This window comes from Felis catus, chromosome C1 (genome assembly GCF_018350175.1).
Source record: "Felis catus isolate Fca126 chromosome C1, F.catus_Fca126_mat1.0, whole genome shotgun sequence".
NCBI classification, from domain to species: Eukaryota; Metazoa; Chordata; class Mammalia; order Carnivora; family Felidae; genus Felis; species Felis catus.
Genome location: NC_058375.1, coordinates 79,480,694 through 79,505,388, shown reverse-complemented (window position 1 = coordinate 79,505,388; position 24,695 = coordinate 79,480,694). Strand labels below are relative to the sequence as shown.

General features: G+C 49.9%; 1 protein-coding gene across 6 annotated transcripts in view; it reads left to right on the top strand.

Moving 5' to 3' along the window:
• BCAR3 (BCAR3 adaptor protein, NSP family member) overlaps nt 1-24,695 on the top strand; it is a 138,774-nt gene that overhangs the window by 102,046 nt on the left and 12,033 nt on the right. For 4 of the 6 annotated variants that reach the window (XM_045036216.1, XM_023258916.2, XM_011284867.3 and 1 more), the window contains 6 exons: nt 3,959-4,087; nt 6,596-7,038; nt 10,749-10,852; nt 11,935-12,587; nt 17,961-18,076; nt 22,455-22,626. In XM_045036216.1, the coding sequence (XP_044892151.1) occupies nt 3,959-4,087; nt 6,596-7,038; nt 10,749-10,852; nt 11,935-12,587; nt 17,961-18,076; nt 22,455-22,626 (1,617 nt within the window). Of the gene's footprint in view, nt 1-3,958; nt 4,088-6,595; nt 7,039-9,639; nt 9,940-10,748; nt 10,853-11,934; nt 12,588-17,960; nt 18,077-22,454; nt 22,627-24,695 lie in introns of those variants that run through there. The other 2 variants (XM_023258917.2, XM_019837461.2) reach the window with 2 other exon arrangements.

Genomic DNA, 24,695 nt, shown 5'->3' with positions numbered 1-24,695 from the left:
TTAGTATGATGTGCTTGGCTGTACTTTCCCAAGATTGGAAACCACTGGATTACTGGGACCTGTACTTGTTCTTCCGGCCCCTCTATGATGCATAATGCTGGGCCGTGCGTGAGATAGCAATGCATGTGACTGTGTGTGAGCAGGAACTTATCTCTTTTGGACTTTGCTCAGAATGTAATCTAAGGCAGGCCAGGAGGATCCTTGGGTCACTGGTGGAATCAGTCAGAACTTCAAAGGGGTGGCCACACCGATGGGGTAAAACCATTGCCAAGGGCAGAGGTACTCCTGTGTTACCCTAAATTGCTAGAGTTTATTTTGTGGCCCCAAAGACCCAGAAACTTAACTGAAATGGCTGCATTTCAGGGCAGAACCTCATCTTTCCTCCAGATGGCAGCAGTTAAGTGGAAGGGTACACTGTTGGTACACGTTCTGGTTGTTTGGGGCAAATTGACAGAATTCTGCCAAATGTCCCACTCCCATGGTTGGTGACCTTTCCTGTGAAGCACCAATGTCATTCTTTTTTCTTTCTTTCTTTCTTTCTTTCTTTCTTTCTTTCTTTCTTTCTTTCTTTCTTTCTTTCCTTCCTTCCTTCCTTCCTTCCTTCCTTCCTTCCTTCCTTCCTTCCTTCCTTCCTCTCTCTCTCTCTCTCTCTCTCTCTCTCTCTCTCTCTTCTTTCTTTCTTTCTTTCTTTCTTTCTTTCTTTCTTTCTTTCTTTCTTTCTTTCTTTCTTTCTTTCTTTCTTTCTTTCTTTTTAAAGCCTATTTATTTTTGAGAAAGAGAGTGCTCATGAGCCAGGGAGGAGCAGAGAGAGAGGGAGGGAGAATCCCAAGCAGGCTCTGAGCTGTCAGTGCACAGCCCGATGTGGGGCTCCATCTCACAAACTATGAGATCATGACCTGAGCTGAAACCAAGAGTCGGACGCTCAACCAACTAAGCCACCCAGGCGCCCTGAAGAATACCATTCTTGGTCCCCAAGGAGCACAAATATCAGTCACGGTGTTCTCAAATATACAAATGGATACATTTTGCCAGATTTTCCTAGATGGTCACCTCTCACCAACCATGAGTATAACAGTACTCCTATATAGTGGCACAATCATAGCTGGTAAGGGCAAGTCTCATAAAATATAGGCCCTTAGGAAAAATAATAAAATTTGCAGTAATCTGTGTGACTAAAAAGAGTTGTGAAATTTCTAGAAGGCATTCACCCCCCCCCCTGCAAATAATCATGAGGATGGGGATATGGGGGTGACTTTTGAATTGCCTTGTTCAGCTAGCCGTTTGAGACATGGTGCCCACAGCATCTGCTGAGGCAGAAGCTCCCAGAAGCCAACCTGGCTCTTTGTAATGTAGTAGAAACAGCTGTCACTGGCTTGAGATGAAGACCCCTTGAGATTTTTTGCTAGCTCTGGATCTGTCTCCCTCCATCCCTCCCTCTCCTACCCTCCTTATCTCCCACCCTCTCCCCACCCCCAAACCATGAATCCAGTCAATTGTGTAAACTCCTAACTTTTCACAAATTATGCAAGAGCTTAAGGGCATAGTGTTTGAAGTCTGGTGTTCCGTCTCCAGGGAGGGTCAGTCTTACTGGCCTCCTTTCCTCTCCTCCCTCAGTACTTGCCTGTAATGCCCTGTCATGCCCCATCTCCACAGTCCACAGCAGGGGGAAGAACCACAACTGTGGTTTTCCTCTAAGGAATTAGACTAGAAGTAACAAGATAGCAGAGTTTATATTTTTGGTAACAAATGTAAAGCAGGATTATCTCAAAATCTGGAGCGAAGGATTTGTTTATAAAATGCTAAGAAATCTTGCTGTTTATGAACGATGCTAAGGAGAGAGGGGGTAACGGGAAGTGGCCTGGGTATTGGACATCAGGAAGGAAGGAGAATGTAAAGAGAAATATGGGAACAGCTTATTGGATCTGGGTGAGTGCAGTTTCAGCGGAGGGTGACACAGAGGGTATGGCTACTGGTGACCGCGTTTTCAGAGCTCAGGCCAAGAAGAAGTGGGCCCAGGCACAGCACAAGGATTTAGGTTAGATGTAAACAGACTGTCGGGGGGGCTCAAGAGAAGCTAGGGTCACAGTATCGGTTAGGATTTTAGTTCAGCTACCAGTGACAGGAGCAACCAAACTAACAGGCTTAAACGAGACAGAAGATCACAAGGAAGACCTGGGGGTGGGCAATCTGGGACTGTTGTGTTGGCCCCACTGGGGCTTCTGCTCCCCCATTTGAAGGACGTGGCTCCCTCCTCAGGTCCCAGACGGTGCTGCCTCTCCAGTTTCGAAGTCCCACTAAGTGGCATTGTACCTTCCCTTGGTCAGAATGTGGTCATGTGGCCACATGCCTACATTAAGAGAGGGAAGTTGAGGAATGACATCCTTTAGTTGTGTGGCCACATGCTCAGCTGATAGGGAGCTTCAAATAATTTGAAGAGGAAAAGCTCCATAACTAAGAAAAGGCCCAGACAGGCCTCACCTTGGGGTATTTGCTCATTCGGTGAACGTGGAGTGCCTCATATGTTCAGGCATTGCTGGAGGGCAGTAGGGAAGAAGGCACATGGGTTTCTGCTCTCATGAAACTTGAAATCTACTGGGAAGCAAGACAGACAATAAACTACCAGTAAATGTGGCCTGGTTGACAATCTGCGTTCTGTACTCAAGTCCTTCCAGTGAGCTGTCTTCACATGTACCCGTACATAATTAATGATCGATGGCAAACATCACTGCTAATGCCTGCGGGCATCTAGGTCAGCCAGCGTTGGCATCTCTTTGATGCAGGTGTCTGCGCTGTGAGGAGGAGAGTGGGAGAAGGAAACAATTAGTAAACCAGAGCCCCACTTTGAGAGCGGCCCTGCATCCTGCAGCCAGGGCCGTCCTAGGCCAACGTGCTCACAGAGACTTGAGGATAAGAATCCGGGTGTAAAATCCCAAGTCTGTTTCCTTTTTCTTGGATGGAGAAGGATTTGGAGCCTCTTCCTTTGCTAAGGTGCAGAGCAGCGTGATGAAGATAATTGGGTGATCCTTTTGAGGCCAAGCTGGGGAACTTGGGAGAACATAAGGGACATGGTTTTCCTGCTCCCATGACCTTCAGTCAGTGATCCCTGAGCCGGGTTTTGCTGGGAACTGGGCAGGTGTCCAAGTTCAGTTCACGTGTTGAAAGTAGGCGTGGACTCTAAATTAGACCTGGAGGCAGTGTTGCCCACCCAGACTTCCTGTCCTGGCCACTGCGCAGTGACCTAGATCAGTGATTCTCAAACTATCCGAGGCGAGGGACCAGTTTTTTTTAGGTTTCAATTTCCAGCCTGTCATAAAAATGAAATATTAGAAAAATGAAATGAAAAAGACATACAACAACCCAAAGTCAGACTTCCGTTATTAGATTTGAGAGACATAAAATTCTTCTGTCCGATTGCTCTAAAAGTTTCTAAAGGCTAACTCAGTTCCTGAATTGAAGTTTGCCAGTAGCAAAGAATTCAGGGCCGCCCCTCTCAGCCTGGGGACTGCGCTTTGGGCAGCAGTGTCCTGCGGGCTCAGAGCTGTGAGCCAGTTGAGGACTGCTGTCCTTCCCAGCTCCGTGGGAGGATGGTTCCCAAGCACAACGAGGAAGCTCTCAGGGCTCGTTTGTGCCTCCTTCCCCGCACATGTCTCTCTGGTGCCCAATGCCCAGCTCCCCTTGTCTTTGCTACCTGACCCGACTGATAAAAGGAACATCTTGGCCCCCTCTCCCATCACAGGCCCGGTGTGTAGGTGAAAATTTCGCTACATTCTTGCAGCTGGAGAAGTGAAAGGTCACAGCTAATTGTAATCATTATCCAGGCTCCCCTACCTGAACAGGGCTTTTGGCATATCCTGGGTTGGTTAGCCAAGCGGCCAAGTGCGGGCGGGAGGGCCTCTCCAGCTGGCTGGCCTGGCCGACCTGGGCAGGGTGGGAGGTCACCGCTGCCCCTGTGTTGCAGTTCTCCAAGGAGAGGCACGTCATGGACAGGACCCCTGAGAGGCTGAAGAAGGAGCTGGAGGAGGAGCTGCTGCTGAGCGGCGAAGACCTGCGCAGCCACGCCTGGTACCATGGACGCATCCCCCGCCAGGTACCCGCTCTCTTCCTGCCAGGGCGCGCCCCGCCGTTCTCAAACACCAGCACGCTGAGAACCCTGCCGGCTTACCCTCCAACGCCATGTCAGAGTCGGCCCCAGTTTAGCCAAACAGATAGAACACCCTAGCCCACAGAAACCGAACTTGGGCCTGTCTCCCAGGAGATCGCCGGGAAGAACTGAGGTCAGGAACCCACAGTACATCTCCACCTGCCCGGGAAGGGGATGGAGGAAAGGCAGGTGCTCCTGTGGTCCACAGACCCGGAGCGGGCAGGAGGCAGTGGCGGCAGGGTGATGACCCCGAGAGGTGAGGGGCCAGCCTGTGGTTCAGATAATTGAGCTCATGGCCAGCTGCCGGCTGCCTCATCCCCTTTGAACCTGCTTCTCTTTTAAGACAGTACGTTAATTTCAGGTGAAGAGAGAGTATCATCAGGGCAAGTGGCACAGAGCAGCAGGGCCACCAGTACCCTAGTGGGGCCAGCAACTATTTACCCTCCAGCCCTCCCCTACCTGGACCCCTGTCCTGGAGATGGCAGGTAGAGGAATTATACCGGTGACCACAGCGTCCTGGCCTAGGATGTTCTCTGTGTGACTATCATTTGGGTGATAGCTGTGAATAATGTGGGGTTTTTGCTAAACAGTTTAGAAATTGAAAAAATATAAGTCCAGAATTAAGGTGTAGAATTTCTCTTGGGTTTTTATTGGAAGCTGATCTGGCCAGTCATTTACCCAGGACAACATGACAGGAAAGGGGCGGTGGGGGGGGGGGGGGCGTGTGTGGAGGGCATCACATGGTGATAATTTTTTTTCATGTAGCAGATGCCTCAGCACTCTCAAAGAAATAATCCTTATTCTAACTTTTTGTTTTTAGTTTAAAATTGATTGTAGAAAATGCAGGGAGTAAAACGAAGAAAATTAAAAGCTCTCACCCATAATTCTCCAACCTGGAGGTAACCACTGTGAACATTTTGATATAAAGCCTCCTACGAGGCTTTGCAAGTGTGAGATCATACTGCATATACTTTTGCAGCCCACTGTCTTCATTTAATGACATATCCTGGGAGTTTTCTGCTGTTATAAAATCGTTTTAAAACCATTCTACACTGTATGTGTGTCCATCGTATGGTGCTCTGCTATTTAGTGGGCACCCTCACCAACACCCTGTAAGATAACGACTATGTTTATCACTGTAATTATTTCCTCAGGCCCCATTCCAAGAAGTGCAATTTCTGTGTGAAAACGCATTTTTAAGGCCAAGATGGAATTTTAAAGTAACCACGGTAGTGTGCTATTCTAACTGTTCCAATGTTAGGATATCCTGGAAAAAATGTCAAAGTTTATAAAACTGATGACTGTCACCACCGTCCTTCTCTTTTTTGTGATCACAAAATTTGTTTACCACTTACAGTGAGTGTAAATTTTCAGTCATACATCATTTCAGGTTGTATAACTGAACACTGTGACAATAAGGTAGTTGTAGCTGACACTCTACTCCTTTAAATCTTCATAGCTACTGTGTAGGTGATACTATCCCTGTCCCACAGGTGATGTAACTGAGCCACAAAGAGATTATGTACCTGGTTCAAAGTCACTCAGTAGAGCCAGAATGCACAGCCAGGCAGTCTGGCCACAGGAACATCTGCAACACAGTAGAGATTTTCCTTTGGCAACACAGTAGAGATCAGCATCCTCATAGTTAATAATAATATTTAAGCACCTACTGTGTTCTCGGCACTGTACTGGTGTTTTGCATATATTGTGTATGCAAATATATAATTCTCCCTATAACTTTGTGACGTGAGACACTGACCTGACTTTGCTACAGGCTCTCCAGCGAGTGCTGTGCCCAGAACCACACTCAGGTCTCTGATTCCACAGCGCCTGGCCTCCACCAACGTGTGGACCTCTCCTCCCCATCCACCAGGCTCCTAGATGTGGACCAAACTCCCTCCTCCCCTTGCTGGGGGTGGGGAGGGATCAGACTCCCTAGACATGAATTTTCTGCTTTGTTTTATTCTGTCACTTTACTTGCTTCGGGTCTGCCTAAATGTCATCTTCTCATGACACCCTCCTGATCACCCTGTTGCAACGAACGGCCCTCATCCCTTCCCAGGCACTTCTTATCTCCCTTCCCGATTGACTTTTTCCTTAACTTTACAACATCGGACATACCATACCTGCTGCTTGTTTATCTTCACCAAAGTAGCAGCTCTCCACTAGATACAGGAGCTCCGTGACAGTGGAGACTCTACTCTGCTTCACTCACTGCTGTAAGCCCTGTGCCTACAGTAGTACCTGGCACACAGTAGGTGGGCAGCACGTAGTTCTTAAGCGAATGAATGGGTCTTCTAAGAATTTGACGTTGGAAAAATAAAGAGCCAACTGAGCAAGAAGAGACACAATACCGTGGTCCGCCGCTGGCCCAAAGAAGTGGAGAGCGGTGCAGCTCTTAGAAGGAATGAATGTGCGCTTGCCTTTTCTACCCCTCACCATTTTGTCCCAAAGGTGTCAGAAAACCTCGTGCAGCGAGATGGCGACTTCCTGGTTCGTGACTCTCTGTCCAGCCCCGGAAACTTTGTCCTGACCTGTCAGTGGAAGAACCTCGCTCAGCACTTCAAGATCCACCGGACGGTCCTGCGGCTCAGTGAGGCCTACAGCCGCGTGCAGTACCAGTTTGAGACGGAGAGCTTCGACTCCATCCCTGGCCTGGTGCGCTGCTACGTGGGCAACCGCCGGCCCATCTCCCAGCAGAGCGGAGCCATCATCTTCCAGCCCATCAACAGGACGGTGCCCCTGCGGTGCCTGGAGGAGCGCTACGGCGCCTCCCCAGGCCGGGCCCGGGAGGGCAGCCTGGCCGAGGGCAGGTCCGACGTGGGCAAGAGGCTGAGCCTCACCATGGGCGGCCTCCAGGCCCGGGAGCAGAGCTCGACCAGGGGAAACCTCCTCAGGTGGGTCACGGCCTCATGGGGGTGGTGCTGGGACCGCGAGGGACACTCTGGACGCGCCTGGGCTTAGTCAGCCAGATGAGGAGCTCACGCGGGAAGGGAAGAACAATAAAGGATGTTACTAAGAATGCCAAGTGTAATTGGAAAAGCTGTCATGGGGCAGTGCGTGATTAGTTCCCAACTGACTTGGAGCCAAAATTAAATGAGGCAGTTGCTGAGGAAGAGGGGGAGGGTTGGCCAGGAGAGATTTGGGAAGGAAGGAGGATTCTGGCTGGTCTGAAGGCTAGGGAAAGTTCGGATAGACGCTGCGAAGGGGAGGGCGGTCCAGGTGGGGGCTCAGCAGGAGCAGGCGTGTAGTGATAGGAAAGGACAAGAGTTCCTTGGGGTAGGCAGATCGGTGGGGCTCAAGCAAAGGGCCGTGTAAGGGGCTGGTAGGGGCCGGCTCAGGGAGGTGACCACAGCCCAATCACAGAGGCCTTAGAACAAGGCTAAGAGGTTTGAGGGAGCCTCAAAGACTCGACATGGTGAACAGGGTGTCCCGAGAATAGAACAGGGCAGCGATGTGCCAGAGAGGCAGGAGAGAGTTTGGAGCAGGAAGACCAGTTAGTGAGCCATGGAGGGTCAGGTTGTGCAGGGGAAGTAGGGGGAGAGCCTGGGACCTCGGCTTCCTGGGACTCTGGTATGTGTGTTGGAGAATGGCACGTTGGAGACCACAGGAGGGCCCAGAGAAGGGGTGGACCGCGGAGGAAAAACCAGTTGCCGCATCTGAGATACGACCATAGGCTTGTTGAGTGCCAAGTGTCCAACAACATTTTGGGGGTTTGGGGGGAGAGCTCAGTCTGAAGGTGGATGAGAAAAGCTGAGACCTGAGAGAGCTGGAGACATCGAGAGTCTGGGGGCTGTGGCCCGAACCTGGGCACAGGGGGAGAGAAGAGTCCAGAGAACTGGATGCCCAGCTGGGGCCCCCTGCCCTCCAATGCCAGTGGCACGTGCTGACAGAGGACCTGTTTCTCATGGAGCTGGGTGCTCGTGCCTGCTGTCTGACTGCTCCAGAGAAGGAGAGCAGGGAAAAGGCAGGCCCGGTAGGGTGAAGTCTAGCCCTAGCCGCTTGGTTACCCAGCTTCCCTTCTCCAGCTGCCTGGCATCTAAACTTACACACTTAAACCCACATGTTTTATTCCACTCATTGGTTTTCTTTCTGGACAGGAAGAAATGTCATAAACTGTAGTTTGCAGACTGCAGAAATTCAGAAGCCAAGCTCAGAACTGAGTAATACATACCAGGTCGTGTGCTCCTAGGAAGCTCTGGTAGATGTTAGTCAGTGTCTGGCTGTGGACCCTGCCTGCCTGGGCACAAATGCTGGTCCGCCACTGATCAAGCTATGTAACTTCTCCAGGCCTCGCTTTCCCTACCTGGAATGATGGGGCTTGTGAGGGTTAAATGATTTAAGACTTGCAAAGTGCTTAGAACGATGCCGATACATAGAGAGTGCTACCTAGGGGGTGCCTGGGTGGCTCAGTTGGTTGAGTGTCAGGTCAGCTCAGGTCACGATCTCACGGTTTGTGAGCCCCACGTCGGGCTCCATGCTGCCAGCGCGGAGCCTGCTTCAGATCCTCTGTCCCCCCGCCCCCGGCCCGTCCCTGCTCACACTCTCTCAAAAATAAACATTAAAGAAAAATAAGTGCCACGTAGGTGTTAGTAATCATAATAAATATGATTTTCTGGAGGGCAGTGGAATGTGGGACTCTGCAGGGAGGGAGGCAAGAAGTGACATAGAGAAATTCTTCTTAGTAATAAGAATGGACTTGAGATCCCTTAAAATATTAAAGGGGCACCTTTTGCTCCGTTTCTTTTGTGATTGTGAGGGTTGGCTGCTCAACTAACAGAGAGTTAATGCCATGAACAGAGCCAGGGAGTTTTTGGCAAGGCACGGAACCCCTACCCAGTGTGGTGCTGGGGAAGAAGGCCTGCCTCCTGGTCTACCCTCAGTGACTGGATTTAAAATATTAATTAATTAATTAGTTTAAATTTATTATTATTATTACTTTTTTTTTTTTCCTGAGAGAGAGCAAGCACGGGAGAGGGGCAGAGCGCGCGAGAGAATCTCAAGCAGGCTCCACACTCAAGCTCGGAGCCTGGGGCTGGATCCCACAACCCTGGGATTGTGACCTGAGCCAAAATCAAGACTGAGAGGCCCAACCAACTGAGCCACCCAGGCGCCCCAAAATACAAATTTATTTCTTAAGATAAATGAAAGAAAGACTGAGAAGGTCTCTTAGTCAATGAGGCAGGTCTAACAGAGCCACTTTTCTGTCTTTCTTCCTTGTTTTTAAGTTTGTTTATTTGGGGGAGAGAGAAAGAGAGGAAGAGAGAGAATCCCAAACAGGCTCCACACTCCACACAGAGTCCAACACTGGGCGGAGATCAAGACCTGAGTGGATATCAAGAATAGGACGCCTAACCAAGCCACTTTTCAGGCGCCCCCAGAGCCACTTTTCCAATTGCCCATTGAAAGCACAGCTCCCTAAGCCCTGTCACTTCTTGCAGCAGAAGCGTCCACGGGTGGGGGTGGGGTGGGTTCAATAAGGAAGCACCCTGCACGGGGCCCTCCCTTACCCTCCCTTGCCCGCCCGCACCGCACCTTCCCTGACGTCAGGCCCGCTGGTTGGCTGGCTGGCAGTGTGCGAGCTCAGCCAGGTTGGGAGCGTCCCAGGTGGGCGTTCTGGGCCAGTGGAGTCTGGCTGCTCTGAAGATCACTGCATAAATACCGCCCGGCTGAAGCCACTGCCTTTTGGAATTTGCCCTCTGACCAGCCTTATCTCTGAGGGGTTGCTGGAATTTCTCTGTTGCTGGGAGTTTGGGGGGTTTTTGGTTTGTTTGCTTTTTCCTTTGGTGCTTGCAAAGGTAGGAAAGAACATTGCGATTTCTGTAACATAAGCTTGTGGGAGGGCCGATGAAAGTTCATTACAACTTGGCTGGTGCAGTGCAGTCTCTCCTAGCAAAGGAGAGATTCTGCTTTTTTGGTGCTAGAGAAATTCCCAGTCTGACTAGGCAAGGGAGCAGAGGAGTGCTAGCAAATTGTGTGGAAAGTGACAGTCGCCTTTTCCCCGCGTGGCTGTGCTTGGTGCCTCCCAGCGCCAGCTTGGTGCGCCGCTCGGCCCTTCCCCAGGTCAGCATAAGGTCGGCCGCGGGGCCCTGGTCCTTCCAGGATGAGAGTGACAGTACCCCAGGGTGATCCGGTGGGTTATCTGGGGGACATGGGGATCTGTGCTGACATGCAGACAGCCCCACGGCTCCCTTCCCGACACCACGAGGGATGGTGGAAAATGCATTTTAGTTGAACAAGTCACTCCTCCTGGGTCTGTAAGTAATTTTAAGCTCTGTTAAAAGTACACATTCCAGTTCATCAGTTTTTCCTGAGACTATCGTGAAATCTTGACCCTGCTCTGCTCCACCAGATGGAAGGGCTCCGAGGCAGCAGCCCGGGAACTAACCGGATTGGCCCTGAGGACGTGGGGATGGAGCCCAGGGCACAATCCTGTGTTAACCGCCCCCGGCAGTCATTTCCCCTCCAACAGACATTCCTTTACTGTTAGGATGTGCAGTACCATTCGCCTTCTAAGCAGTCATTTCTCTTAAAAACTTTCCATGACGCTGCCTGAAGGTTTTATGATTTAATGACACGTTTCTGTTCCACTGATCTTTTGCTTCAGAAATAAGGAGAAGAGCGGTAGCCAGCCAGCCTGCCTGGATCACATGCAGGACAGAAGAGCCTTATCCCTCAAAGCCCACCAGTCGGAAAGTTACCTGCCAATTGGTAGGTCTTTGGGAATTTTCTGGGAGGAGGGTGACAGTGTTAGCCTGATCTCCTTCAGGCTGTTTCCCTGCTCCATCCAGTCACCTGATTTGGGGACAACACAAGGCTCTGTGCCTCTAGGCTGGAGGGTAAGGGATTTGTAGAACTATATCCAGATGCGGATCAGCGAGCTGGACACTTCGTGTGTGCTAGCTCTTAAGCCTCATAACAACCCTTCAAGGCAGGAATGCTTATCCTCTTTTAGTTGCCGAGGAAACTGAGGCATACCCAGAGTTATCCGTCTGGCAAGTGGTTAAGCCAGCATTTGAACCCAAGTTTTCTGACCCACGCCCATCCGCTAACTGATAGCCTTCATGACAAATGAGCTTGCTGTCTCAGTGCCCTCCCTGGGCAGAGACAGGATCTCTGGGGCTGGGTCAGTGCTGGGGTTCCTGGAGGAGCAGCCATCCAGACAAGACCCCTTCTCCTCTCCGTTCTTTCTCAGCCAGAGGAGCGAGGAGGTGTGGGATATGGGGAAACCTCATAAGCAACTATATCAGTAGACCATGGATTATTGTTCACTATTTTCGTAACTGACCTTCCTTGGGACCACAAGGTGATTTTCCTAATGCCCCTTGGTGAACCACTTCTATGTGGGTTATCTCAGCATCTTGTCCTACCTTCCTGGGGTGTCTTCAGCTCTCTCTTGAAGCTGGCTAGATCCCACTGGCTGTGAGAGTGACTCAGGCCCTTATGCTATGTGACTAAAGACTTCTGTTTCTGAGGGCGAGACTAGATTACTCACTGCCCTCCAGCTCCACGTATTGTCCTGTTCTGACTGGACTAACCTTCTCTGACCATAAAATGACACTGCAGCCCAGCTGTTCGTAGAATCCCCTCAGAAGCAGGGTGTGGCCCGCTGGCCCTTGAGATGCTTTAGATTGCCCTAGATTGGGAGCGGGACAGTCATACTGAGTTGTCTTTGGGAAGTAAAAAATCGAAACCCGAAGGCATGCATTGAGGGCTGGGGAGTTGTCACTCTAGTTTTGTTTTGTGTTCTCTGTACAGCTGAGCTTTTCCTGACCCTCTCTTACCTTTCACAGGCTGTAAGTTGCCCCCTCAATCCCCAGGCGTGGACACAAGCCCCTGCCCAAACTCACCCGTTTTCAGGACGGGCAGTGAGCCCACCCTGAGCCCGGCGGTGGTTCGGAGGGTCTCCTCGGACGCGAGGGCAGGGGAGGCTCTAAGGGGCTCAGACAGCCAGCTGTGCCCCAAACCACCCCCCAAGCCCTGCAAGGCACCTGTCCTCAAGGCTCCCCCGTCTCCATCTACCTGGCTCAACTCTGAGGCCAACTACTGTGAACTGAACCCAGGCTTTGCTGCAGGCTGTGACAGGGGAACAAGGCCTCCCCTCTATGCCCAGGACAGCTACGTGGAGCTGCTGACGGCCAAGCAGAATGGGGCGCCAGGGCCCCGGAACTCTGGCATCAACTACTTGACCCTTGACGATGATGTTGGGGCTGGGCCTTGGGAGGCACCAGCCACCCAGAAGGACCAGGGGCAGGAGGACGAGGTAGAGTTTGTGCCGCCCCGACTGGAGACTGCCTCCTCATTCAGACCCAATGACTTCGAGTCAAAGCTCCTTCCCCCTGAGAACAAGCCCCTGGAAACAGCAATGCTGAAGCGGGCAAAAGAACTGTTCACCAACAATGACCCCAAGGTCATCGCCCAGCACATGCTGAGCATGGACTGCGTGGTAAGTGCCCAGACAGGGTGGGTGTTGTTCTGGCTTCTGAAAATTTGGAAGGGGGACATCAGGTTGGGCCTCACTCTACCTTACCCTTTAAGTGCTTGCTCATAGAAAAAGTCTGAAGATAACCTGGGTGGGGATTTATTTAAAGGGTGGGAAGCACAGGCTTGGGATGACCTTTGCCCAGGCAGGAAGCTTGTAAAAATCACCTTGGGCAGAGGGATGGCAGGCTCCTGCCACGGGCCATGCCTCCCCCACTGGCTATAGAGTTCTCCCAGCTGGTGTTGATTTTGGAATTCTCCCCTGGCCTCAGCTCCATCAGAACTGGGAAAGTCAAGTTCAAGGAGAGTGGACTACAGATGAAAATGTACTTTCTGGAGTAGCAGAGCCTAGGTTATTTTTATTTTATTATACATTATATATGTATACACGTATACATACACACACACACACACAATGTATATATTTCTTCTATTGTTACTAAAGTGGGCTTTAGAATAAACATTTTTAATTTTACCTTGACTTTTTCACAAGTAATATTTGCTCAATTTAGAAAAGTTATACAGATTAAAAGAAAAAAACTAAAATCACACAAAGTCTAGTTTCCTGATGATCACCACTGTTAACATTTACTCTGCAAACAGATATGTGTACATAATTTCAGGCATGTGTGTTTGTTTTCCACAGAAATGGCATAGGCCTAAACATATGATTTGATTGGATTTTAGTTTTTTTCTATTTTAAACCCTGAGTCTTTGATTGAACATATATCATGACTGTATTTTCAGATAACTGAATATGTGTTTACATAATCAGTTTTGATAGGAGGCATATCTTTTAGATATGGGCAACTTTTGTTCATAGGTGACCCCACAGCAAAGTTATCCTTCAGAGGGATCTTTCTAGAAAACAGTTGTCTCAGGCCAGGGTGGGCTCAGCCTATCTCCCAGTATAGAGACAAATCCATGCTTTGGAACAACAGGTGAGGCTGTGGTGAGATTTAAAGCCCTTATTTGTGTGTAGCTCAGTGAAGGCAATTAGCTTCAGAGTTCAGGGCCTGTTTAGGAGCTGAGTTTTCCTAAATACATTTCCTGGGTCATGAATCATGACGGGAAACTGGACTCTGAGCACTCCCCTAGGGAGTCCCCACTTGATGGAGCTCACAAGGCGGGTAGGACGCCTCCCAAAACAGCCTACAGGAATTTAAGGAGGTACTAGCTGTTCTGGGCTAAACAAACCCCTTCCTGAAAGTAGGACTGAGCCAGGCCTGAGAGGTGGTCTCTCCGTGTGTGTATGTGTGTGTGTGTGTGTGTGTGTGTGTGTGTGTGTGTGTGTGTGTGTATTGTGAGAGCATGAAGGGCCCTGGGGGAAAGATCCAGGAAAGGCAAAGTGCTGAAGAACAAGGGTTTGTTCACGTGGTTGGCTGGGTGTCCTTGGGCAGTGCTCACAGGTCATATTAAATCCTTACCTCACTTTAAAAATTTTTTTTTTCAACGTTTATTTATTTTTGGGACAGAGAAAGACAGAGCGTGAACGGGGGAGGGGCAGAGAGAGGGAGACACAGAATCGGAAACAGGCTCCAGGCTCTGAGCCATCAGCCCAGAGCCTGACGCGGGGCTCGAACTCACGGACCGCGAGATCGTGACCTGGCTGAAGTCGGACGCTTAACCGACTGCACCACCCAGGCGCCCCTCTTCTTTTTTTTTTTTTTTTTTTTAAATTTTTTTTTTTCAACGTTTATTTATTTTTGGGACAGAGAAAGAGCATGAACGGGGGAGGGGCAGAGAGAGAGGGAGACACAGAATCGGAAACAGGCTCCAGGCTCTGAGCCATCAGCCCAGAGCCTGACGCGAATCCTTACCTCACTTTAAAGTGAGCTAAACCGGTTTGGGCAGTAAGAGGATTTAAGATTCCTGTTCTAGTTACTTGACCCCGCCCTGGTACTCCAACAGGCCAGGAGTCTGGTACGCACCTGCCTGAGTTCTCCACTGAGGAAGCTCCTTGTGGAGAAATGGATCAGCCTAATTCCCAGGAGGGAATGAATCCTTGCCTGTGACCTCAGACAGGGCTTGGAGGATCTAGGAAAGTCTAGAAGGAGGTGAGATGCCTGACCGCCCTTTGGCAGGAGGGTCTAGAACATTCCTACCACCTCGGCAGCCATGAATCTAGAGCTCAAGTGTGTTCTCAGCTGAAGGAACATGAAGCCTGCCCTTTTTCCGGTTCGGTTTCTTTCTTTGCATTTTGTCCTCCTGGTTGGGCACCCCCCTCCCCATCTACCTTCAGGCACCCTTAGAACAAGGGCTGGATGGAGCCCCCTGGCGCAGTGAGGCGGAGACCCAGAGCAGGAGTCCGCTTCACTGTGCCCACCTTCATTTTCCAAGGACAGCACTGTTGATAGTGTTCCTCCCTCTCTCCTGAGTCCACTGCCATTTCCTTATTCTCCTACTGGAACCACTGACTTTCAGGGCTTTGCCAACAAAGCAGGCACAGTCAGCATCTCTGAGGGAAATAGAATGAGAGCTGTTGTTACCCACTCCAAATGTAATGGCCACTCGGAAGCTGAGAACAGGCACTGGGCAGCATTTGGGGCCCGCGTGCTGGTTCCTACCCCAGGCTGATCCCCAGAAAGACCATCATGACAATGGATGGTCCTAAGTGTCTCAAGGCTGCCTGTCCAGCCTCTTCCTGGGGCTGTGGGTTGGGTGTCCACTGAGCCCCTCTCACACTGCGAATGGGCACCGCCCTGGCCTGCACCCAGAGTGCAGCCTGTCTTCACCCACTTGTTGCAGTATCTAGAAGTGGGCCCAGTGTGTTACAGTTGGCCTCTGGGGATGAACTGCCTGAGTCTAATTCGGGTTCTCCACTTTCTCCACCTATAAGAGAAAGAGAACAATACCACCTACCCAGGTGGTTGTGAGGACTAAGTGAAATAACTTATGTAAAGCCTCCACACACCATGCCTGGCCCAGAATGTGGCTATTAGTGTTAGGTATTCAGCCTTGATGGAGCATGTACTGTGGGCCAGGCCGGCCACGGTGGGGGATGTGGGGAAGGACAGTGATGCAGGAATTCAGACCACAGCCCAGGTGGGAAATGCTCTGCAGGGGGAGGTACGGGAGCTGTGGGGCCTCTGAGGCAGGGTCTTGAACATGGGGGAAAGGGGAACAGGGGAGGGGATGTCTGAGATGAGTTTTCAAGGCTGAATAGGAATTTGCCAGCTGAGGAATGTGAAAAGCATCTTCTGGGTGGGAAACGACATACGTGTGTGGAGATTCGGGTGTCAAGGGTTCAGTTTACAGAGGATTCACTGTGTGGGCAGTGAAGGTGGTGATGGGTGGGGGAGGGGGGGGGAGGGACTAGCAGGTCTTTACTTGGATGTTTTTAAGTCTCTACTTCTGAGCCAGTGCCAGGTTATTGCCTCCTTTAAAGCACTTTGCAGCTCAGTGAGGGAGTCAGGCCCTTAAGTGCATAGTCCAGATCAGAGTCCTGTGCTGAAGGCAGCAGAAATGGTGGGCAGAGCCAGGCTATCTCATTAGAGTTTAGAAGGTCCCTTGACAGCTGGGAAGGGCCAGCATTCCCCCTGGGTCACTGCAGCAGCTCCCAAAGAAAGGATGAGGAGCAGGCAGAATTTGGAGGCCCTGCAGATAGGACAGCTAAGGTCAGAAGAGCAGAGGGAGGTGGGAATGCCTCATGGTGGAGCACCAATGTTGCTTGCCGGGTCCATTGCATAGTAAATGTTCTAGCAGTGTCCATCCCTCCTCTGTATCCATGAGCTGCACAGCTCTGGGCATTTCCCCAGGGGACCTAATCCCAGCCCTGCCATGTGAGCTCAGGATCCCCTTGTCCCATAGGTCAGCCTTGGGGCAAGCGGGCCTTGGCATATCCTGGCAAACCCCCAGGAAAGGGACCAGGGGATTGCGTGTTTACACTGAAAGAAAACAGACTTGGAGGCTTCTCTCTCAGAGCAGGGATCACTCTGGTTACTAGTGCTTCCAAAACAAAACTGAATCAATGATAAACCTTTCAATCTCATTACATAGTGTGTGCGTGAATTAGAGGATGCCCACCACCCAGAAGCTGGGTTTGGAGCCTCTGATGGGGCAGCTGTCTAAACAAGCAAGCAAAGTGTATGTGACCTTAAGTGGCTGCAGTATGCATCTGGGCTGCCTTGCCATCCTCAAGGTGTAAATCCCTTTCCAGAGATCAAGCCAAAATTCCCTCTTCTACATGCCGGTGACTCACAGCTTGTATTTTCAAATAGCTTTTTGAGGTTTTAAAGTCATTTGATCCTTTGCAAAGTCCTTTAGAAACGTGAACTTAGCAGCTGTGTTAGAGAAGGGGAAACTGAGGCCCAGAGAGCATAGTAGGAATTCTGCATCCTGTTTCCCAGTCCGCCACTGGATAGCTAATTCCCACAGGTTCATTTCCTCAGGGCTGACAGTGGTTGCTTTGCTCAACCACAGAAGTGAAGGGTCGGGGTTAATAATATCAGCCAAACTTCAGATGTTTTTTGTGGACCATTATGAAGATATCTGGCCTGTTTGGTTGCCTCGGATTGTTAGGGTCCAGGACAACTGCAGCAGATGGAGGAGAAGAATCGTTCCGTGGCTGCCACGTGGCCGCTGTGTGTCCAGGGTTGGTTAGACCCACTGTATCTGGTAGTCACACTATTAGGGAAGCGTCATTAGCCTGGTGTTAGACATGCAGTGACTCGGTTGTAACATTTCGAGGCAGCATGTAATAACTATAAATGGCCGACTAATAGCTGGTGCCAGTAAACCGTGATTGCACGCTGGAACTAAGATGGGGAGAGCTGTCTGGGACACACAAAGAAGGCCTCTTGGGGAGAAGTGGGTGTGCTTCAGACCTCAGGTTTCAAATCGCTGTACATGCCTCTAATAGTTTCCAGACGTATGGTGCATTTACTGAGCCCAGGAGAGGTGTAATTAAGGGTAATAGCAGCCAGCCCTGCTGTTAAGTGAGAACATGAACGGTGGAGCCCGCAGCAAAGGAGCGGGGTGCTTGGCCACAGTCAGCCTTGTCACTGCGGGGGCTCATCGCTCTGTGCGCAGGCGGCGCTGCTGTTGGCCGCGGGATCCAGCCTGTGTTAGACAAAAGCTGGCAGAACTACACCATTCTCCGGCCGGGCAGAAACACCAAAATGTGCGGATTCTGCAGACCAATTTAGGTGCTTTCCTCCAGGTTTTAGACTCCAGTCGTGTATGAGAATCCTCCAAATCGCATTCGGAAACTGTATTTGGGGATGCTGCTGCTCAAAAAGAAATGTAACAAGTGCATCCATCCTGTCCCAATTCAGTGTGTTTCTTTTCACGCGCTGCCTTCATGTCCGTGGTGTGTTTCAACTTGTGTTCTTGACAGGTCGCTAGGATACTTGAAGTCTCCGAAGAGATGAGGAAGAACATGGGTGTGAGCTCAGGGCTGGAACTCATTACCTTGCCGTATGGCCACCAGCTGCGCCTGGACATAATTGAAAGGTGAGCAGTGCCGTCCTTGCATTTCCGGCCTGTCAGAGCAGAGAGGGGCACACCACTGACCCACCCCAGCGCCTCTCCCTTCTCCCGGAAGCCTGAGCCAGGGAATTCCTGGAGAAGCACAAAGAGAAAGCGCAGAGGAAGTCGGGGGGGAACAAAGAATGCGTTCCTGTCCTTTCCCCAGGAGGGAGTAGAGGACAGAACAGATGATTGGCCCTTGCCAGCGGAAGTCACCCAGCCACCAGCCCCGGGCGGTGGCAGGCAGACTGACTCCGACATCTCGCCACCTCACTGAGCTGAGGCTCCTCTGTCTCTTCTGAGTTTAAGATCACTTTAGGACCAAGTGGGAGTTTGTGGGAAAGGCTGGGAAGCACAGAGTCTGAACAGTGTCTTCTTTGAGGGATGGGCAGGGGATGGTGGCGCTCGGGAGCCCCCAACCTCGAAAGCATCACTCCCCTCTCTCACAAGTTCCCCAAATACCCGGGCCCTGGCTGTCCTTTAAAGCCCACCCGTGTGAACACTGGATGTTTAGAAATTAAAAAGACAGAAGGTAGCGAGGCATGTTATAAAGAGAAGCACTTAAACCTTAAACACGAGTGTAGAACAATTGCTTAAAGAGCATGCAAAGTCCTTTGATTTAGCAAGGATTAGGAAAAAAAGAGAGAGGAAGTGCTAGACCAGATTCCTGTATCATTCCTGTATCACCACAGAAGTTGGACTTGTTGACACACAAGCAAAGACCACTGATTTGGGCAAGACTGTCTTGTTATCTTAAGCATCCTGTTTGTCCAGCCAGTTTCCTAGTTGTCATGACACACACATGGGTTGTGATGGACAACTGAGACCCCAGCTTTCCATGAGAAGAGGGCGGCCAGTGATGCTTCAGAGGCTGCAAGGCCCGAGGGCCACCATCCCCATGACATCTTTCTGTGGCAGCTGAAATATTTTTATCTCATTACAGTAGCCACTAACCACATGGGGCTATTGAGAGCCTGAAATGTAGTGACTGGGAGACACAGTATCGTATTTTACTATTTACTTTTTAAAGTGTAAATAGCCCTATGTGGCTGGTGGACATCACATTCCTAGGATGTCAGCTCCTGAAAAGTAAACCTTGCATTTCAGGTAGCCTCGGGAATCCATACAGCTGCTCTCAAGGTTACCTGGCTAGAGAGCTGATAAAAGGACCCCCCTGCCACTGTTGCTTTGGCTTCACAGCCATGGATAGGAGACATCCAGAATGCTGAACGAAAGGCTTCTGGGAGGCAGCAGGTTAGGAAATGGTCCTTGGCTTTGTTCAGGCATCCTTGTTGTTTAATGCCTCTGGAGAATGGCAGGCCTGACTTCTGAATTTTCCTACTTCTCCTTACAGGCTTTCTTAGATTCTAGCCTCTCTCTCCAGGCATCTTCTCCCCTCCCTAGTGTCCCAGGGGCCTGCTTCTCAGTTCCACTAGCTTGTCCTCTGTTGTTGCTGGGCCAGTGGTCACCATTTCAACGGAGACAGCTGTTTGCCATGTGATGCGTCTCAGCTGAAATATCCCAGGGTTCCAGACCTTACTTTGTCGGTGTTGTTAGGTATGCTGGACGTGCGCTCTGGGCCCAGCAGAGTGCTCTGAGGTCAGCAGGCTGGGGGCTTCTCCAGGCTCTTTTCTGAATTCCACTCCTGTCTCCATCTGTTTCCCCTTTCTCCTGATCCCTCCTTGCCTGGAGCCTCTCTGCCTGGCTTGCTTCCTGCCCAGGGCTGACCTGGGGGATCTGCCTGCTGGAGTCTGGGGAGCGGTTTTCTTCCTTACAGTGTGTTTACTAGATAAAGGCCAAGGTTATAGCCATTTCAGAAGGTTAAATGACATCATCATCTTGTGTTTTAGAATCAAATACAAACCACCCTTGATTTTTATTTATTTTTTTTTTAATTTTTTTTTCAATGTTTATTTATTTTTGGGACAGAGAGAGATAGAGCATGAACAGGGGAGGGGCAGAGAGAGAGGGAGACACAGAATCGGAAACAGGCTCCAGGCTCTGAGCCATCAGCCCAGAGCCCAACGCGGGGCTCGAACTCACGGACCGCGAGATCGTGACCTGGCTGAAGTTGGACGCTTAACCGACTGCACCATCCAGGCGCCCCATCACCCTTGATTTTTAATTTACCACCTCACCCATTCCAGGCCTACTGAGTGGAGATGTCCTTGGTATAACATTTAGTGCCTCTTCTTGCCTCAGATCTGCCATGCTGAATTGTTCTTCCTACAGCGGTATATGCAGGAGGTTTTAGGCACATGTTGGTTGAATGAATGGATAGAATTAATTAATATGATGCCGGGTTTTAAAGAGGTAGAGAACCTATCTTTTATTAAAGGCCATTTAAAACATACGAAAAAACAGTGAATGAAAGAATCAATTGAAGGCAACATGGAAAATTAGTTACTGTTAGTTGAAAGAAACATCTGAAATCCTCAGCTCAACCTTAACACTTTACAAATGAGAAAACTCTTGAGGGGGCTGCCTGGGTGGCTCGGTCAGTTGAGCGTCCGACATCGACTCAGGTCATGATCTCATGGTACGTGAATGTAAGCCCCGTAGCGGGCTCCATGCTGACAGCTCAGAGCCTGGAGCCTGCTTCGGATTCTGTGTGTGTGTGTCTCTCTCTCTGCCCCTCCCACTTGCGCTATGTCTCTCTCTCTCTCTCTCTCTCTCTCTCTCTCAAAAATAAGTAAAAACCATTAAAAAAAACTTGAATAAATTCAATAAAAATATAAAAATTAAAAATATATAAAAATAAAAAAATTAAAATTTTGTTTGGATCCATTAAGACATCAGGAAGAAGAGAGAAATAAAAAGGTAGAGAGGTAGAGACAGACAAAATGGACCAAGATACAGAGAAAGATGGGCACACAGAGACAATTGTGTTACCAACTACTGTTTAAATGTTTGAGAGAGCAGGGAAGGGGCAGAGAGAGGGAGAGAGAGAATTCCAAGCAGGCCCTGCACTAACAGCACAGAGCCTGATATGGGGCTTGAACCCATGAACCGTGAGATCATGACCTGAGCCAAGATCGAGTTGGATGCTTAACCAACTGAGCTACCCAGGTGCCCCATGGCACTTTAATGATTTTTACACCCCCACGCTGTCTGTTTCTCACAACAAGACTTGCTCACATTTTTACAGTGAAGAGATTGAGGAGTGGACAGTCAGGGAGCAGCCTATGGTCACACTGCAAGCAAGCGCCATACACACACACACACACACACACACACACACACACAAACACACTCAGAGATAGGAGAGCTCATTGCATATTTCATAACCATTAGAGAAAGTAGTAATGCTAGCCACTTGATGAATCATGCCACCCTTGGCTTAGAGCAGTGAGAGAGAGACCAACACATGTGGCCAGAGAGAAGCGTGGCTGTGGAGTGACATCCTTAGCTGTGAACTTTCAGAACAAGGTGGCCCCAGAGTTTCAAAGGCATGTTGTATTTTAGTAACCAAAACTATGGATGGGGCTTCACCTCCAGCACTTGTACCACAGCCTGGAAGAAAGTTATTGGAGGCCTTTCTGGCCCAAAGCAGTCAGCTGATGTAGGGAGAGAAGGAAAGGACTGCGGTCTGTGCTGCTGCCATCGGCAGAGACTGCTCTGTGACCCCATTCATATTAGTCCCGTTGTCATCACTGTGCTTCCTGTTCTGGGTCTGTGAGCTTGACCCTGGTAGTACAGGATGAGAAAAGGGAGGATTGTTGGCAGATACAAGATTTCTGTTTTATTAGGGTCTGACTTTACAGGGAAATTCCTGCCGGTCGGCTATTCAGTCTTTGTCCACATCGCCATTCACTTTCTGGCCTCTTGACCAGACACACAGACTCTCCATTCTTACTTCCTCATCCCTTTTTATGTTCCAAGACCCATATCGTCTTCTTGGGTCAAGTATATTCTCTCGTTTCCTGTTCCTTCCATTCCCCAGTTCAGGGGCACAGTGGAGGTGGCCAGAGCTCCCCTGAGAATGGGAGTCCCCAGTGTGTTGAGGGACCAGGTGTCTCCCTGGACCTCTCATGGCAGAAGGTACCGGGAGCCACATGTACTTTTTAGCAGCTTTACCCCAGCAGGGTCCTCTTCATGCCCCCAGATCCAGAGCTGCACATGGCCCTGTCCTGCCCTTTCTGACTCTTGGTAGTGCACCCTCTGAGGCCTAGCCCAGGCCCTGCCACAGGCAAACTGTGGGAGTGATCTCGCTGTTGAAATCAGCAACCAAATTATCCGAGCTGCCAGCACAGAGCTAAGGCAGCAAAAGGCAACAAAGTTAGTCCCTTTTCTTGCTGGGTTGCATTCCTTTCCTCCTCGTCCTGTCGCCCCTGGGCCTGACCACTGATCTCTTCCCTCCCAGACACAACACGATGGCCATCGGCATTGCAGTGGACATTCTGGGCTGCACGGGCTCTTTGGAGGACCGAGCAGCCACCCTCAATAGGATCATCCAGGTGGCGGTGGAACTGAAAGACTCCATGGGGGACCTCTATTCTTTCTCGGCCATCATGAAAGCCCTAGAAATGCCACAGGTGAGGTTCCACTTGCTTCGTGTGCCCTGCGGGTCTGTGTGCACTCATTGTTCTGCAAAGTGGTCTGCAAGCCCATGCTTAGCAAATCACAGACTATTTTCGTCCATCTCAGAAGGTAAACTGAATCATACTGAAAGCAGCTTGGATTAGGGGACAACCCAAAGCAGTGTCCTAAGTGTTTCGGTTCTGTTTTTAAAAACAGTGGATGATTGTTGACTGCCCACACTTTCTTTCTGGCATGCAGTAAGAAGAGTCGTCCTCAGGAGCCATCGGTGTTCCTTAAGAATCAATGAAGATGATCTGTCTGGCTAATGTGTGTTGTATAATAGAGACTGCTCTCATCTGGGTCATCAGGCATTTGGGGAGCTTCTATCTGAGAATCCCCAGAGTGGCTTGTCTCAAAGTATGTTCCTTAGGTCAGCTAAAAGAGACTTCCGTTAAAAAATTCAGATTTCTAGCTTATCTGCCAGATAACCTCCCAATTAGAGTTTCTGAAAGTGTGCATTTGCAGTTTATATGCTTTGATGGGCTGTTTTTAGGATGTGTTGAACCTGAAAGTCTGTATTTAAAATTGAACAGACCTGACAGAGGAAAGTTGTTCTGTTATCTTGATTGTCCAGATTCCCACTTTCCCGTTTCTGTCCTGCCAAGCAAGCCCTAGGCGTTTAAAATCTCACCCTCAGGCTCCTCTAGTCCTACATAAACCCAGTCTGCGACCAGTAACACCAAAACCACGGGGTGGGTCATTTAGCTTGGCTGTTTCATAACCACAGCTGGAAATCCACCACTGCCACTAGGGGAGACAGCTACAGTCACATGTCCTGCAAGTCAGAGCACATTTGAGCAAGGTCTAGCCATGAATTAAAGCAAGGTCACCCTAAAAACAAGCTGAACAACTTAATGCCATCACAAGGAAATTTGGGGGGGGGGGGGAGTCAGTTCCTATTACAATATTCTAACAGTTTGAAAACTCTTTAGACATACTGGAATTTCATAGGCTCCATATTTAGAATAAGCAAATCTAGATGTATTTTCATGATATACTGACTCCTATAATAGAGGTTATAATTTTTCACTCACGTTGTTTCTAATTTGTATCATATTTATTTCTTCTTAGCCAAAACTGCCTGTAATTTTGGAAGGCTGAGGCAACAGACAGAGTAAGCTGAGTGTCTGTCACCCTCCAGCTCAGAGCTTTCTCTCAGAGCAGCAAAGAGGATGTTTGAGGGATCATGTGCTTGCCCTCCATGACATCACACTCAGCAATTAGGGACTTCTCCCCGAGCACCTAATATGCCTTTGCAGGTGGCTCCCTAGCCTCCAGCAGCATCAGACTCTTCCTGATGGCATTGGTCCTCCAGGATATTCCGGACCCTGCAATGAGCTAGGGCACTGCTGGGGGAGGGAAGTGGCAGACCCAGGGAAAGCCAAGAGGAGAATCACATCCGTCCTGTGTATCATCATCCAAACCTGTCCCTATACTACAGGCTCAACATGTCTTCTCTTTGTAGCTTCTAGTATCAGGAAAGAGCATCCAGCAGATGGGCCCAAACAAGACACCAGGGCTGCTTTCAGAAAGGCAGATACTTCACAGGAGGTGGGGGGCAAGGGGAGACAAGGCACATTGAGAAGGGGGTGGCCAGAGGAAGACAAGTAGTGTCTTTTCTGTCCCAGTAGACCTGCGGGTGCTGGTAGCTTCACACCGTCCTCTGGGAAAATGCAGCTCTTAGAGGCCAAGGAAATGAATCTCTTACCAGCTATAAAACCTGGAGCAAGTTAACTATTCTCTTCTGGTTTCTGATCTGTAAAACGAGGCCAAAATACTGCCTCGCGGGGCATTGTGAGGATTAATTGAAATTCCTCAAATACCCAACACAGAGCTGGCCCTTGTCCCCCAAGTATTAGTGCCGTTCCTCTTTCTTATTTCATGTAAAAAACCTCAGATGCTTAGGCTTGCTGGTTTTATGGTATGAGTGGGGGTGGTTTGTCTCAGAGCAGTCAGAGTCAGTGGCAGGTGTTGGCCTTGACTGTTCTAAAACAAACGATAAAGGAGTGAGTAGTGGCATCAT